General features: G+C 51.5%; 1 protein-coding gene and 1 pseudogene across 1 annotated transcript; both read right to left on the reverse strand.

Annotated features, from left to right (window-relative positions):
• Positions 1-5,615: 5,615 nt before the first annotated feature.
• LOC136485675 (chitinase CLP-like) lies at positions 5,616-6,854 on the reverse strand. Its single transcript, XM_066482522.1, has one exon. The coding sequence runs from the start codon at positions 6,793-6,795 to the stop codon at positions 5,698-5,700; it is 1,098 nt and encodes a 365-aa protein (XP_066338619.1). The 5' UTR covers positions 6,796-6,854; the 3' UTR covers positions 5,616-5,697.
• Positions 6,855-15,615: 8,761 nt separating this feature from the next.
• On the reverse strand, positions 15,616-17,175 carry LOC136489592 (uncharacterized; annotated as a pseudogene).
• Positions 17,176-17,187: the final 12 nt, after the last annotated feature.

Genomic DNA, 17,187 nt, shown 5'->3' on the forward strand with positions numbered 1-17,187 from the left:
ACTCGGCAAAGATTTAATTTTTTTATTATTATTTCTTTGCCGAGTGCTCCTGTGTATGCACTCGGCAAAGAGGAAATTTAAAAAAAAATTAAAACATTCTTTGCCGAGTGCTTGATGGCTGGCACTCGGCAAAGACACCCTTTGCCGAGTGCCATGCCCTGGCACTCGGCAAAGTTTTTTTGTTTTTTTTTTGTTTTTGGCCTCCAATTTTTTTGTGCAGCCTTTTTAAAGCACCAGGAACTCCTAGTTACAATTTGGAGATTTTTTGTGGCTTTTTGTTATATTTAGTTACTTTATTTCGTTTACTTGAATTTTTTCGGAAATTAGAAATTTGAACTGCACGTGGTACGAATAATGGAGTTTAATGATTCGAGTGCCTCCCTGCTCCGGCAAAGATTTTTTTTAATTTCTTTGCCGAGTGCCTCCCTGCTCCGGCACTCGGCAAAGCCGCGGACACCCGTTTTTTGACCGGCCGGGCAGTCACTGCCAGGCAAACCGCGCCAACGCCAGCCCGCCCCGCTCGCCCGCGCCGCCACCGGCCGCCCGCGCGCCCGCGCCGCCCGGCCGCCGTGCTGCCCGCGCGCCCTGCATTCCGCACCGATCCCGCGCGCCAGCAGAGCCCCATGCCGCCGCGCTGCCCGCGAACTCGCGGGCCATGATGCCCGTGCGCACGGCACGACACGCGCCTCAGCCGAAGCGCGCGTGACCGCGCCGCACCAGACACGGCGCTGCCACGCGAGCCCGGCAAGCCCTACGCAGACTTGCCCCTCCGCTGCCACAGCGCACGGCCGCTCGCGCGCCGTGCCCTCGGGCAGCCCTCCCACGGCCAGCGCCGCCCGCTGGCCTTCGCGGCCCTGCGCCGGCCTCGCCGTTGCCCCTGGCCCGGTCCCTTCCCCCAGCCGCCGCCGCCAGCTGCCCGCGCGCCAGGCAGGCCGTGACCCTGGGATGGCCCTTCCCCCGGCCGCGCGCCCTGACCGGCCGGCCCTGCGGGCCCCGGCCGTGCTTTTCGGCCTTGCCCTGCCCCCGGCCGCGCCCCGTGGACCACCCGCCCCGACGCCATCCGTGCTCGACCCCGTCCCCGACTCTGCCCGATCCCGACGCCGCCTGCCCCTACCCCGTCGCCCGTCAGGTATGCCTTCTCACTTATTATTGTCGAGGTAGTGGTAGTTGTAGTAGTATTAGTTGTACTAGTGGCAGTATTAGTACAACTAGTGGTAGTATTAGTAGTAGAATTAGTGGTAGTAGTAGTAGTAGAAGTAGTGGTAGTAGTAGTAGTACAACTAATGATATTAGTTGTAGCAATAGTGGTAGTAGTAGAAGAACCAATGGTAGTAGTAGTAGCAATAGTGAAAGTAGTAGTACAAGTAGTGGTACTACTTGGATATATTCTTCTGCATGGATTGATATCCAAACTACATGGCTTCTGTTGAGCCATATGTGCTTGTCGGCCATCGTGCCGTTGTTTTTTGCAGGTTTTGGAAACCTCACCGTGCAGGGGAGGTTCTGCCAAATTTTTTTGTAAATAACAGTATTTTGTTCCATTTTTGTAGAGAAGAGCCCGTCAGAGTTGAGTCGGAGTTCTCGCCACCGTGTCGGTCTGCCTGCACCGCGTCGTCTCGCCACTGCACCGACCCGCCACGGCCCCGCTAGCCTGACTCTGTCGCCACCCTAGGTATAATCCCTCTTTTCATATCATTGTCGTAGATCGCGTAACCCAGTTAGGCGTCTCCCGTTCAAAAGAGATACGGTTGGAGGTATGCAGATCTTTGCATATCTATGACCGTATCTATTTCGGATTGTCCACGCTTTTTGGACAGCCCGCGGATGCGTAGATGGGTTAGTTTCCATGTTCTGCTCTAGTCCGAGACAGACTTTCGGCATCACCTCCCTGTTGTTCTCCGGATACACACTCTTCTTTGGCAGGACGTGTATCTGGAGAACAGCGGGGAGGTGCTGCCGAAATTCTGTCTCGGATAGGAGTAGAGCATGGAAACTAACCTCATCTACACATCTGCGGGTGGGATTAGGACCTATCCTCACCTATTAGACAGTAGGAACACCATGTACATGCAATTAATGGTTACATTACTCGCCAATACATATGTTAGAGGATGGATGACCGTCAGTGGATATACACGAGCTGGAGAAGTCAGAGTGATTACACCACGGAATGGATGAACAAGACCGATGCTTTCTTCAACAGTGCATTTGGCAACGCTGCTAAAGGACATTGCCTAGTTTTGTGTCCCTGCAGCAAATGTGGAAACAGGAGAAGGGTAAACAAGGTGGAAATGGGTAAACATCTTGTGAAGAATGGATTTATACCGGACTACACCCGGTGGGTCCACCATGGTGAAGCCCATCGTATGAGAGAGGAGGTGGTGAGACCACGGGTGGAGGCTTTTGATGCTGATGCCGGGGTAGCAGACATGTTAGATGACTTTCACCAAGGACAGTTCGATGAGGGACGTGAGAAGGAGGAGATGGAAGCAGCCGCACAGACGTTCTACGATATGATGGACTCGGCACAGAAACCCCTTCATGATCGGTCAACGGTGTCTCAACTGGATGCCATTGGACGCTTAATGGGGTTGAAGTCCGAGTTAAACTTAAGTCGACCTGGCTTCGATAAGATGTTGGCCGTGATTGGCACCTTGCTTCCGGAGGGCCACATTCTGCCGAAGAGCATGTACGAGTCACAGAAACTCCTTCGAGCACTTAAGATGCCGTATGAGCAGATACATGCTTGTCCGAAAGGGTGTCTCCTATTTAGGAAAGAACACGAGCATGCAAAGTTCTGTCCAAAGTGTAAATCCTCCAGGCCACTTTTCTTGAAATAATGAATCGATACATCGCTTTTGTATGCAGACTTATTACAGATGCGAGGAGGGATTTGAGGCCAGGGCGGAGCAGGCGACTACCAAAGCCTGTAAAAAACTCGTCACCGACATGCATCACGAGGCGCGCATCTAGGCCATCGTAACCTACTACGGGTCGAAGCTTGGAGAGAGGAAAACCAAGAAAGACGCAAGAGAGATGCAGCTGACCCGAGAGCAGTACCTTGAGGTAAATGAAGAACATCAACATTGATTCGATTTGAGATTAAGTTGGTTTAATTTGATCTTCTTATATGTCCAATACTTGATGACGTGTAGGTGATTCCCTGGTGGTGCCATGCGTATCCCGAGTGCTGGGCGATGATGGTGGACAGGTGGTTCACGGAGGAGTACCTCAAGATGCATAGGGATGCCCGGGACCGTCGTTTACTGATGCAAGGTCCAGCACACCATCAAGGCAGCCGCAACCTCGCCGGATACAAACAAACATGGGTACGCGAATTGATTTATCTATTGTCACGCTCAGTTATGTCTGATTTCTAATCATCGTGCTGTCTTTCTCGCAGTCGGCGTCACATAGTGGCCAGGCTTGCTCGGACTTCCAGGCATGGTGTATGGCCCACAAGGGTAAGGCGACGTCCGACGTCTCCTTCAACCTGGAGGACCCGCCCGAGGCATACACGAACCCGAGCGTCCACTCTCGCATCAGTGAGTACACTGAGGTGGCGAGGTCGCTCCATGGGGCAGACCACGATCCGAGCACCCAGGACTTCGATGGAGAGGCCGTCATGAGGGCGGGGCAAGGCAAGAAGCATGGACGGTTCTGGCTTGGCGACGGCGTCATCGACACGGCCTCTACTCCCTCTCTCTCCCAGATCCGAGCACGGAGCACGAGCGAGAGCCCGGCTATTCGCACACGGCCGACCGCTGCACAGCACCGGGTCGACGCACTCGAGGTTATTCCTGTTTTACTCATCATACATTGATCTTTACACACCTTAATTAGCTTTGCATTACTGAAACATTGGAGTGAAATATTGCAGGCCCGGCAGGAACAAGAAATGAAGGAACGTCAGGAGCTGGGGGCCTAGTTGGAGGCCGAGCGGGCCGAGCGGCAAGCCCAGGCGCAGAGGCTGATGGACATTACGGATTTCCTACAAGGGCTTGGGCAACGTATGGGCTTGTCTCTGCCACCTGGGCTGTTGGTTCCACCTCCGCCTCCGCGTCTTGCAGCTGCAGCTACTCCTGTGAGTATCAAAGTTTTTTACTTTCACTTGTGCTTTGCTTGTATGGCCTCTATCGTCCTAGATTAGCTATCAAAATAATTTTGTCTCACATGCAATCTTTTCTCCTTTGTGCAGTCTCCATCTGACGGTGGTTCGAATAATCCACCTCATGCACCTACGAATGATGCACCTGGGCCTTCACCACAGTCGCAGTGGCCGAGATGAGTGCATGTTGTATTTTTTACATTTGTTGTTCACTTGGTGATGGACTTGTGATGCACTTGTGGACTTTGATGGACTTGTAAACTTATTTGGATGGACTTGAGCACTTATTATTACATATTGTGATGGATGTGTTATGGGCGGATGGATGTGTGGATGGATGAGATATATATGTGATGGATGAGATATATATGCGATGGATGAGATATATATGTGATGGATAAGATATATATGTGATATATGTTTGTATGAATGTATTTGTCATGATGGAACGCAAAAAAAAAAATTATTTGCCGTTTTGGGTCACTTTGTCGAGTGTTGCACTCGGCAAAGGACCCCTTTGCCGAGCACAATGGTCACAACACTCGGCAAAGCTGGCAAAATGGGCGACCAGAAAACAGATTTTCCAGCTTTGCCGAGTGCTGTGACTATAACACTCGGCAAAGAAATTTAAAAAAAAAATTAAACTTTGCCGAGTGCCTTCCGTGTTGGCACTCGGCAAAGAGTTTAAAAAAAAAATCTTTGCCGAGTGCCTGGAGTGGTGGCACTCGGCAAAGAAAATTTCCAAAAAAAATAAAAGCTCTTTGCCAAGTGTCTACTGGGTTGACGCTCGGCAAATAATTTTTTTTAAAAAAATAAAAAATCTTTGCCGAGTGCCTGGAGGCTTGGCACTCGGCAAACAAAATTTTCAAAAAAAAATAAAAGCTCTTTGCCGAGTGCCTTCCGGATTGGCGCTCGGCAAAGAATTTAAAAAAAAAAGCTTTGCCGAGTGCATGGAGGGTTGGCACTCGGCAAAGAAAATTCTCAAAAAAAAAATAAAAGCTCTTTGCCGAGTGCCTCACGTGTTGGCACTCGGCAAAGAAAGTTTTAAAAAAAATTTTAAAAAATATTTGCCGAGTGCCGACAGGGTTGACACTCGGCAAAGTGACCGTGAACGGAACCGGCGCCGTGACGGTCGCTTTTCTTTGCCGAGTGTTTCCGGGGCACTCGGCAAAGCCTTTGCCGAGTGCCCGATAAAATACACTCGGCAAAGAGTGCTTTGCCGATCAATTTTTTGCCGTGTGTGCTTTGCCGAGTGCCGCACTCGGCAAAGACTTTGCCGAGTGCAATATAGCCTTTGCCGAGTGCCTCAGGCACTCGGCAAAGAACCTGAATCCAGTAGTGAGTCAACTAACGTGGCAGCATCTTTTGTCTGATGCAGTACTTATACGCGTCCTAAATATTCAAACATATCCGATCCGTGTCATAGGATGGTCAAACTGCCAACCTGATAGCTGGCCTGCACAATCTGTTGGGAGCTGGAACACTCCAACTAATTTATTCCCATCCATTATTTATTTAACGTGACACAGAAGTAAAAGTTCTTATTACAGTATGCAAAACAGCATAAATATTCATTCAGCAGCACTGCACTAGGCGGCAAGAGTGAAATTGAAGTTGCTGCATGAAAGCCCGATGGCATTGAGGAAGGTGGTGAATCCAAGCTGCTTCTTCTCCACGTCGAGCACTAGCAGGTGGTTCTCCAGCTGGAACCCACCGATGACCGCCGCCGGCGCCTGCCCCGCCGCCGCCTTGACGAACCCGAGACAGGCCGTGTTGCCGTTCACCTGAACCATGGAGTTGCCTCCGAGAACCGTGAAGTTCTGACCGCCCTCCAGCATCACGTCGATCTGCGGCACCGAGTAGCCCAGGAGCGACTGCGGCAGCTTCGTCGAATCGTAGCACCGCTCGAACGGCGCAACCGCGGTGACCCTCGACATCCACGGGAAGTTCGGCCCGGAGGCCGCCGCATCGAAAGCCCTCAGCAAGGGGACGTACACGTCCGGCCGGACCGCCGTGTAGGGAATCGTCGAGCTCAGCCCGACGACGAGCATGCCGCCGGAGGTGCTAACTCGGTTCTGCTCCACTGCGACGCCGGTGGAGGAGACGTAGTACCCGGGGGATCCGTTGAACCCGTGGAGGGGCGCCGTGCCGGCCAGCATCGTGGTGAAGTCGCCGCGGTCCGGCGGGATGAAGAACAGGGGACCACCACCGAAGATGGCCACGCCGACGCTGTTGCCGGACGTGGACTTGCCGTCGCTCGGGAGGCAGAGCGCTATCTTGTTGGCGACCTTCTGCGTGCGCGCCACCTGCGCCGGGAACGACTGGCTCGAGGGCGCGAGGCCCGCGACGCCGACGGCACCAGCTGGGACCTTTGCCTGCGGCGTGCAGGAGGCGACGGCGGAGAAGGAGACCGGGAACAACGGGTTCTGGCCGTCGGTGGCGTTCGCGGAGAGCGTCGTGACCGTGCCATTCTTGGAGGTGCACGTCGTCAGCGAGATGACCGGGCTGGTGAGGTCGAGGACGAGCGGGTGGCCGTCCTTGAGCGGCGCGGTGTAGAGGGAGGTGGACGCGTCCTTGGTGACGGCGGCCACCAAGGGCTTGCCGGCGCCACTGGCTGCCGTGCACGGCGACGACAGCGCTGAGATGCAGAGTGAGACGACGACAAGAAGGGGTTTCGGGTTCCACATTTTTTGCTGCTTGGTTTTGAGCAGCTTTGGTGGCCGGTGTCGTGCTTGTTTGGTGCGGTTGCTGGTTTTAGTAGTAGTAGTAATCTGGTGTGTATATATAGGGCAATGCACGTGGACTTGTCAAGTTTAGATGCAAAGCTAGATCAATCGGTCTAGATGGACGTTTGCTTGAGAATCGGGTTTTGCTGTTCTCCTAGTCATCTCCAGAAGATTAGAGTGCCACCATTCATTTTGAAGTCAAAGATGACGACAGTCGCAAAAAAAAGAAAAGTCAAAGATGACTACTCTTCGACATGTTTAGCTGGTTCCCATTTAGCTAGTTGAATTTCACTTTGCATATGAAAAAAGTCCCTCTACTACTCCCTCGTTTCCAGAATCTATCTATTGTATTAATAGTTTAATACACTAGTACACAGATTGTTGGTCACCGTCAGATCAGGAAGCCTCATCACCATCAGTTTTTATCCTGATTGGTGATAATCAGTGGTGGTAAGTTCATATCACCACTGGCTTGAGTAACCCTAGGGCGGTGATAAGTTGACATCACCGCTGGCCTCCATAACTAGGCGTGACAACCGGGACATAGGGCCAGCACCGTGGAAGCCACCGTCGCGCGCAAGGGCCGCCTCTGCACCAAGATGCTAACATGGCAAGGCTTGGGTGCCCGCCACTGCCGCACCGAGATCTGGGGCAACTGCACTGGGGCTGCCAGGGCCATCACCACGGTCCGGCCACTGCTAAGATTTCATTTCGTCGAGATCCAGAGGTCGTCGGGGTGCTCCCACCGGGGCACCACCGCTCTAGGCCACCTGTGACGGGTGTCACCCTCCCTCGGCCACTACACTAGGCCGCGTGCTAGACGACAGGCCCAATACCAATAGTCCAAATGGATGTGCTCTCACTGGCCACCAGGGTCCAGCTGCTGCCACCACGTCGTGGTGATGCTGTGCCGGGTGCCGGCGGTGGAGTAGGAGCTTATCGAGCCATGGGTGTGTGCCACCGCCACCGCCGCTTGTGGATAACAACTAGAGAGGGAGAGAGGGTGATAGATGGAGAGAGAAGGGACGAGAGAAGAGAGGAGGGCACTTGGGGTCTCGGGTCATCAGGGGGTTGCCTGGGGACTTTCGGTCTCGGGTCTTTGGGAGGATGTGAAGAGTCGCACCGTATGCTGGAGTTAACCATTTTTTCGGGTTCGCGCTATAGAACCTAGTGACATGGATTTGTTTCATGCATCTGTGAGTAACCATTTACATCACAAACCCATTTTAACAACACATCACAGAGGCTTTGGTAAGACGCATCTATAATTACATATATTAGAGACGTGTTTTGCTTTCGCGTCACCTGGAACGGGTGTATACTATTTGCTTTTTTTACATACTGAGTTGCCCTGCCCAGCTACACGTGCTAGGTTTCCGTCGCCCCCTAGGAGGTTGAGGAGAGGGAGAGGAGCTTTCTCAGGCAGGGAGAGAAAGGTGAAAAGGGAGAGAGGGAGACATATAGGTTATAGAAGACACTGAGCCACGAAGGATAGAGGAGAGAGGGTTTGTGGCTACGACAATTCGCGTGCTTCCCATGTGCCTATTCGCGTGGCGACACTTTGGTGGACGACCATTCATGTCAGCCAGCAATAAAAAGCACATGGAAGCTAGAGAAAACACACGGTGGGAGAGGGAAGTGAAGCACAACCTGCTCCGATTTTTCACAGTCGATTTTATCTCAAACCGGTTGTGAAAATCATTTTCACCGCCGATTCAGGACAGATGGCTGGTTGTGTGAGGCGTGGCTGTAGGCACACGGTGGCTAGTGGTGCGAGGCACAGCTGTAGGCACATGGCGGGTGCGAGGAAGCGTTTGATGCATGTCGCGGGCGAACGCTGGTTTGGGGCATAGTTGCAGTCACGGGCATACAATGGTCTGTACACCAGCTGTTGTGCGATAGTTCGGTGTGGGACTCGTAGATAGAGGTCCTGATGTCTCCATTCTTTAGGGAAGAAGAGGTATATTTTGAGATATTCTTGAAAATTGTAGGGAAAAGAGATCTTATTGGACATTTGCCAAAGCAATCCAATCTCCTACTCCATTCCAAATTGTAAGTCATTTTTGTTTTTTCAAGTAACTTTTACTATGTATCTAGACATAATTTATATGTGGTTATGAAGGAAAAGTTATGTAATTAGAAAATCCTGAATGACTTCAAATTTGAAATGGAGGTAGTATATTACAAAATTTTAGGGATACGGGAGGAGATGGGAGATCTGGTGGAGACGCTCTATAATCAATTTTGTAGGAGTGTATTCAACTGATCAAGAAAAATCCCTAGCCCAAATTATATGATATTAATTGGAAAAAAACTAGAATATTGAAAAACCACCGCTGGCTCCATATATTAGACTCCCTCTCACTAGCAATGCAAGGGTACGGTGTGTATACATAGGAATTAGCATGATGCAAAGCCAGCAAGTGGAGCCGTCGGAGATGTGCAATCTGACAAAAGAAAAAGCTCTGTGTGGCCCATGCAACTGCAGCACAAGGGCAGCCAGGCGGAAGAAAATTAGGTGCTCCCCCACGCGCTCGTGCGCCTCCCTGCTGGATGGACGCCACGTGGGCCTAGAATCCATCGCACGGCAGCAGTAAACGATCCCCCGAAGAGCTTCAGATCAGCACAAGGCTCGGCTCCACACGCAGTCGTTCCCATCACAATTCTCCTCGCATGCCGCCGTCGCCCGTACCCGTGACTTGCTCTGCCCATGACCTGCCGGGCCCACACGGCGTCCATCCAGCAAGGAGGCGCATGAGCGCGTGGGTGCGCCCGTCGTGCACCCAATTTTTTTCCAACCAGGCACCAAGAAGCAGCGACATAAACGCAAAGGCCCAGCACTGCACAACTAACCAAACAATCAGGCAGTAGAAAGCAACGTCACTAGAAAGAATGCACACACGCAACGCAACATGCATGCATACATGCACACGCAACACGATAGGGAGGCATATGAGTGGGAAAACAAGCCTTATCCTGACCCTTGAAGTGTCGCTGAAGTCTTGTTTTGTCTATCAAACTCAAAACCAGATACGGAGATACCTTTAATCAACCAGCTATGAAATCCTATGACACCCTAAATTTTAATTTCTGAAATTAGAGTTAATTTGATTTAATTTTGCTTCGTTGTCTTTATTTTATAGGAAGAAATAAAGAGTTATGGAAACAGATTAAAAAGAAATATAAGGTAGATACAATGTAATGATGCATTCATGCTGCTGCATGGTTTGACACGATTATATAATGTGGCCCCATATAAAAATTGTATAGGGTAGGTTGGAATGCTGTGGATAATGAATGATCTGATGTTGCTTGAGGATCCTCGCCTTGTTTTTGTGCAAAGTCTTCGTTCGGATATTAGAGTGCCACGACTCAAGTGAAAGATAGCCCCTTGCACGTAGGTATGGCATATTCCCTTTTTATTGCATTTGTTAGTTGGCAAAATAGCCACGCAATTAATAGTTTCCTCCATCACCACATGGCTAGAATTAAACATAGAAAGTCGATCGGTGTCAGCTTGTACATGACTGAGAAGTTTCAAAAGAGACCGCTCTACAAGATTCCTGCTAATTGAAAGCTAAACTAGATGTGTCTTTATTAAAAACAAATGGAAAAAAGAAAAAAAAACTGGGAGCGCTTTTTATTCGGTAGTAGTAAATGGTGTGGAGTCCATACTATGGACATTTTCTGACAGACGACTGTCCGCCTAGGGGCTTCATATCCGCAATTTTAATGCCATACTTAAATCTGGAGATTCAGTGTGCATACTATATCCATATCTAGATAGTCAATTCGGGTATATTTAGGGCCCGTTTGGGACGGCTTGCGCCGGCTCCGGCTTTTTCTGACAGCAACACTGTAGCAACACTGTAGCGCGAAGCCGGTTTTCTCTTTCCTACTTTTCTGTCTTGCTGTAGCACGCGTACTGTAGCACTCCGGGAAAAGCCAGAAAAAATGGCTTCTCCGGCTTCGATGAACAGCGACGATGTCAGTGGGAGGGGAAGAGGAGGAGAGAGAAAACCAGCTTCGCGCTACAGTGTTGCTACAGTGCCAATGTCAGATAAGCCAGAGCCGGCGTGAGCCGTGCCAAACAGGCCCTTAATGTCGATATGTCCATTCATATATCTTATCCAATATAGCTGACACTATTTATCTATACCTGATAATAAAGAGGTAATCTATACCTGATAATAAAGAGGTAAAACTTTCGCCATAAAATCTTTCGTCCAACTAAGACATCGACTCAGTTACCGTTTATGTTTTTCCGTTTTCCTGTAAGTCCTCATTCACAGTTGGGGCACCTTTATGGTCATCGCAGGAAGCAGAGTCCATGACAGATAAGACAATAGCAAGCTATCCGATATAGAGTCACGCCTGCAATAATAAGAGGCAAAAGGAGAAATTGAATACGTGTAGAAGATTCTGATCAAAACTCAAGAGAGAAAATTTCTCCTAGGGGCGACACAGCTCGGCCTCACAGCGACGACCGTTGGCCAGGCTCTGCTCGCTGCCACACGGGGAGGAAAACCGACAATTTCAATTTCGGTTTCTACCGAAATTTGCGTCTGTCGTCTACAGATTGGGGACGCTTGTCTGCCCCTTCGCGCAAGCGCGGTCGCGCCACCCGCAGCTCGCTCGTCCAGCCATGCCGCCCTGGCCGCTGCCCGAAGCTCGCTTGCCCAGCCATGTCACCCATGGCCGCCGTAGCGCCGGTCGCAGCATGCACGTGGCACGCTCGGCCGTGTCGCCCCCGGTCCCCGGCCGGAGGCCGCCGCCTGCAGCTTGCACGCAGCACGCCTAGGCGTGTCGCCCCTGGTTGCCGCATGCAGGCAGCGAGTGACAGCGCCGCCACAGCTCTCTAAGTTGCTGCACTCAGGCACTCGTGAGATGGGTATACGGGAGAGCTCCTAGGGCTACGGCTGCTGGCGATGCCGCAGGAAATGACACTAGTGAAGAAACCCATCTAATCCTTTTTCTAATGAATTTTCCTGGAAAAGTCCCCTACCTAGCACAACAACGATTGGTGTGTTTATAACATCGCCAAATTGGTTCAATCTATCACGTGAAGTAGATTTGAAGGGTAGCATGAGACACAAAGGTTTGTATTGCTCCGTACGCCAAATGCTTGGTTTAGTGTCAACTGTTAGGGGAGACACAAGATGCCGATCAGGGGCTCCCTACCTCCTACGGTAATGCTGGGTATAGGGCATCCGTTCGCTCAGACGGTGCCGATGCTAGGCCACGACGTAACCCAACAACCACATCTTATCTGTTCATCCACTCACCCCCAACGTTCAAAAAACCAAACAAACTCACCTCACCGCTGCGCCGCGCCTCCTCGGTGACGACACTCTCCACGGTGCTTCCCTCTCCACCGCGCCTCCCTCCATCGTGCCTCTGCTTCGTCGGCCGGCATCTCCTCCGTGCCAGAGCATGGCAGCCCGTCTTCCTCCCTCTCCACCGCGCCTTCCACCCGCTGCGGGCTTCTCTAGCGTGCAGACCCGCCATAGCCTTCTCGACGGGACCTCCCACGGCCTTCTCCACCAGAGCAGCGAGCTCCGAGCCAGTGGCGCGCTCTATACCGGTGAACTCCATGCGCTAACGAGCCTCCATTCTCAAGCAGCAAGGAGATGTTGCGCTGAAAGCGCATGTTGCAGACATATGTTTCAAGTGTTTCACATGTTTCAGAGGCAAGTTGCAAGTGTTTCATATGGATGTTGCAAAAGTAGATCGGGATGTTGCATATGCTACAAGTATTTCAGAGGCATGTTGCAAGCGTTTATTCAAAGTGTTTCATCTGTTTCAGACGTATGTTGCAAGCATTTTGATTTGGATGTTACATATGTTTCACACATATGTTGCAAGAGTATGTTCCAAATGTTTCAGCTATTTCATTTTTATAAGTTGCAGCAAGTGTTTTTATGTTGCAAGTATTTTATCTAGATGTTGCATATGTTTCACACATATATTGTAAGTGTTTGTTCTAAATATTTTATCTGCTTCAGACTTATGTTGCATTCAAGTGTTTCATGTTGCAAGTATTTTGAGAGTAATGGGGGCACGGCCTGGGCACCGGGAAAGGGGCGCCGCGAGCCGGGGGCCAGCAGATGGGACGCACAGCGCGCCTGGAATCCTGTAGATGCGGCGTGCCGAAAGGTCCTAATATGGCCAGAGGGGGTGAATAGTCTATTTAAAAATCTACAATACTAGAGCAATTGATTAGTATGAAAAACGACGTAATGCAATTTTGCTCTTGCTCTACAAGGGTTGCAAGCCACCTAACCCAACAATTCTAGTTGCTATAATCACTAGGCACACAAAAGAGCTAAGTCACTACTCACTAAAAGCTCTCAACAAGGCTACACTAAAGAGCTCCACTAGATGAAACTAAGCTACAAAGCAAGCTCTCAAAACTAGCTATATTAAAGAGCTTGCTATAACTAGTTTGCAAGAAAGTAAAGGAGTGAGTAGGGTGATTATACCGCCGTGTCGAGGAATGAACCAATCACAATATGAAGACAATCCAATCACCGGAAGAATTCCAATCACACAATTGACATAAGATTTTTCTCCCAAGGTTCACGTGATTGTCGGCACGCTACATAGGAATTAGCATGATGCAAAGCCTGCCAGTGGAGCCGTCGGAGATGTGCAATCTGACAAAAGGAAAAACTCTGTGTGGCCATGCAACTGCAGCACACGGGCAACGTCACTAGAAAGGATGCACACACGCAGCAACATAAACGCAAAGGCCCAGCACTGCACAACAACTAACCAAACAATCTGGCGGCAGAAAGCAACGTCACTAGAAAGAATGCACACACGCAACGCAACATGCATATATGCACAGGCAACACGATAGGGAGGCATAGGAGTGTGAAAACAGGCCTTATCCTGACTATTGAACTGTCGCTGAAGTCTTGTTTTGTCTATCAAACTCAAAACTCGATAGACACCCTAAAATTTAATTTCTGAAATTAGAGTTAATTTAAGTTAATTTTGCTTCCATGTCTTTATTTTATAGAAAGAAATAAATATTTATGGAAATAGATTAAAAAGAAATATAAGGTAGAAACAATGTAATGATGCATTCATGCTGCTGCATGTTTTTATTATGTTCGCTCATGTTTGTGTCTAGCTAGAGTTTAAATCAAATTTGTGAAAACCTTCTTCAAAATCTCTTCTCTTTTAGAAAATTGGAAAAGCTTTCCTTTTTCCTTTTCTTTTTCTCTTTTGCCTTTTGTCTTGCCTTGCTTTGCAGCCCAGCCCGAGCCTCTCTCTTTCAACGCACGCACGCAGCCCAGCAGCAGCTGGCGGCCCAGACTAGCCCGCTCCCCTTCCCCGCATCAGCGCGTGCCCGCGCAGGTCGCAGGCCCAGCAAGCGGCCCAGCTCCGAAGCCGCGCTCAGCCCAGCAACGCAGGCCCGCCCTCGCACCCGCTGACGGACGTGGCCCGCAAGCCAGCCACCGTACTACAGCGTCGCCCCCTTCCTCGAGTCGGGCTCGACTCCGACTCGGTGCCACGCCGCCTCCGCTCCGTTTTGCGCGCCGCACGCGACCCAAAGGTGGCCGCCCTATATAATGGTTGAACCAGCGCTCCGCACTGCTCCTTTTAACCCTAGCCGCAGCCGCCACCTCGCCCTAGCGCCCTAGGTGGAAGCGCCGCCGCCGAGGTAGTCGCCGCCGTTGATCTCCGCTGCTGTCGCCGTTTCTCGGACGCTAGCGCCTCTGCCGAGTTCGCGTGGAGGTGAGGAATCTCCCCGTACCGGTCGTGTGCTTTTTCTCCCTCTCTGCGCGTCGCCTTGGCTCGCCGAGGCAGCACCGCCGCAGCAGCTCTGCCTCGCCGCTCCCGCTGCTCGCTCTGGCCGTTTCCCGCCGCGGCGAACTGCCCCATAGGTTTCGCCTCGCCGCGCGCTTCGCTCCCGTGCCAGCCGCCTAGGCAGTAGCGGCCTCCCATGGCCGTGCCGCCGCGCTGGCAGCCACCGCCGGCGAGCCAACTCGTCCGAGCCGATTGCAGCCGTCCGATCAAAAACCGAGCGCCCAGATGTTCCGGTCAACCGAAGTCAGCCAGGCTGACATGGCTGCCATGTAGGCTCCACGTTGGCCGGAGACCGGGTCAACCTGCCACGCCAGCATAGAACGCAACAGCATCAACCTTCGACATTTTTAAAAGAGCCCCTGTAAGTTTTCGATATCAACCTGCGCTCTAGTGTAGTCTAAAAGTAATTAGAGTTTAGTCCATTTTTTCCTTTGAGCCCCTGAAATCTAGGTTTTTGTACCGCCGGTCCAAACCTTTTTCAAATCCCTGTTTTAATTAATTAAAATGCGAAAATAGTTCCTTTTAATCATAATTTTGCCACTAATCTTGTTTTAGCCATATCTTGTGCGTTTTAGCTCCGATTTAAATGGTTCTTGCGCCTACGAGTTCGTCTCAGCGAGTAGAATAGCTTTGTGATCTTGTTCATCTCTATATCATGTATTGGTGTACTGTTTTCTAATTTAGTGCATGTTTTGCTTGTATGTGCTCATGTGTGGTTGCTTGTCGTGTATAGGAGAAGAGTTGCACGTGAATCTACAAAGAGCTAGACTTTGAAGGTTGTGAGCAGCACCAACTTGAGGAAGGCAAGTGCAGGCTCCTTGACCATGTTCTTCACCCAGTCACCCTTAATCACAGTTATGCATGCATGTGTCTAAATATGAGTACTCTAAGGATATCTTAGAATTCCATATCTTCCTTGTTACCTGGATTGTATAATGGGTAGCAATGCTATGCTTATCAACTTTACTTTAATACCAATGTCACAAGATGATGAAATGTTAATGATGATTTAACCGGTAGACGCAGCTTTTTGCCAGAATTTCCAGCAAGAACCCCTTCCATTTTCCTTTTCGGTGGACTAACAAAATCATGGCCTTCTTTCATCTCTGCAGCATTAGCAATGGCACTATCACATGCTGATGAGTAAGGCTCCCACCACTTTGCATACTGAACCGTCACACTGGGCTTGTGATTTGGAAAGATAAATGCAGAACTTTCGGCCTCTATGTTGTATGTCTCCCATGCTTTCTCCCAACCTGAGCTTGCATGGGGAACTGAACCAGGGATGTCCTGATCCAAGCCGAGCTGCCTTGCAACACGATGAGGACTATACTTCTGCAGTTCATGCCCACGAACTCACAAGCGTGCAAACACCGCACCCAAGGACAAGAGCGCTTCGCTTGTCGCTGCAGGCCAAAAACCACCCATCTCTGGCTGCAGACCAAACAAACTGTGATTTCCATAGGGCCTCCACTTAAACTCCTTTGGTGACATGAACACTGGATGTCCTTGGAGCTCAGCCTTTTCCCAACTTCATGCCATCAGGTGGCCCGTGGCATGTCATGATCACCTCGAGCAGAGGAGGCCGTTGGTTCAGGGCTTAGCTGGGTGAAATGCTCCCAGACCCATTGCTGGAGGATGTGCGCCGAGACGATGAAAGCCTCGTTTTTCTTGCCCGAGGTTATGCGGTGTTTGAGCGCGGAGAGATCGTGCTAGATGGTGGCGAGCGCGGCGGGGGCGAACGCCATGCTCTGGCCGCGCGCCAGACGGGCCGCGAGCGGAAGGACCTCCCGGCGGACGACATCGAACGGTGGGCCTGGGAGAACGAAGAGGGATAGCCACATGGAGAGGAAGGCACCGTGTTTGACCAGCTCATGCGCCTCGCGGTCGGCGCCACCGCCACCGCCCGCGGACGGCGCCTCCTCCTCCTCCTCTAGCACGCGCTCGACGAAGCGTTTCACCCACATGCCGTAAGAGGGTTTCTTCTTGCTCCGGTTCTGCGCCGCCCAGACGGCCTCGATCGCGGCCACATCCATCTGGAGGCTGTCCGACATGGGCTTGCGCACGGGGACACGAGGAGCGGCAGGCCGGCGAGCACATTGATGTCTTCGAGAGTGAGAGTGTCCTCGCCCCAGGGGAAGACGAAGGTGCCGGTGGCGCCGGACCAGAAGGTGGTGAGCTGCAGCAGCGCGTGCTCATGGTCGTGGTGGCGCACCCAACACTTGCTGGCGAGGATGCCGCATAGGATCCCGACCTCCCGCCACAGCGGCTCATGGCACCGGCGGAGCTTGTCCACCTACTCCAGCCACCGCCGGGGCACGCGCGCCCAAACTCCGCCTAGATCCCATGGGGGAGGGCAGGGACGGGGCTAGGATCGCCGGGCGGAGTAGGGGGAGCGGCGTTGTCCCCCGCGCGGGGGCGCAGGAAGAGGGCTGGCAGGACGTAGGGTTTGGAGGCGTCAGCAGCGTTGGAGATGACCGGGACGGTGGATTGCTCGACCAGAGGATGCTCGCCGGCGTCCATCGCGGTGGTCGG

The sequence above is a fragment of the Miscanthus floridulus genome, chromosome 10 (assembly GCF_019320115.1).
Source record: "Miscanthus floridulus cultivar M001 chromosome 10, ASM1932011v1, whole genome shotgun sequence".
Taxonomy (NCBI): domain Eukaryota; kingdom Viridiplantae; phylum Streptophyta; class Magnoliopsida; order Poales; family Poaceae; genus Miscanthus; species Miscanthus floridulus.

What these genes read in the sequence shown, in the direction of transcription:
- LOC136485675 (XM_066482522.1), bottom strand. Translation starts at nt 6,795, where the DNA reads ATGTGGAACCCGAAACCCCTTCTTGTCGTCGTCTCACTCTGCATCTCA.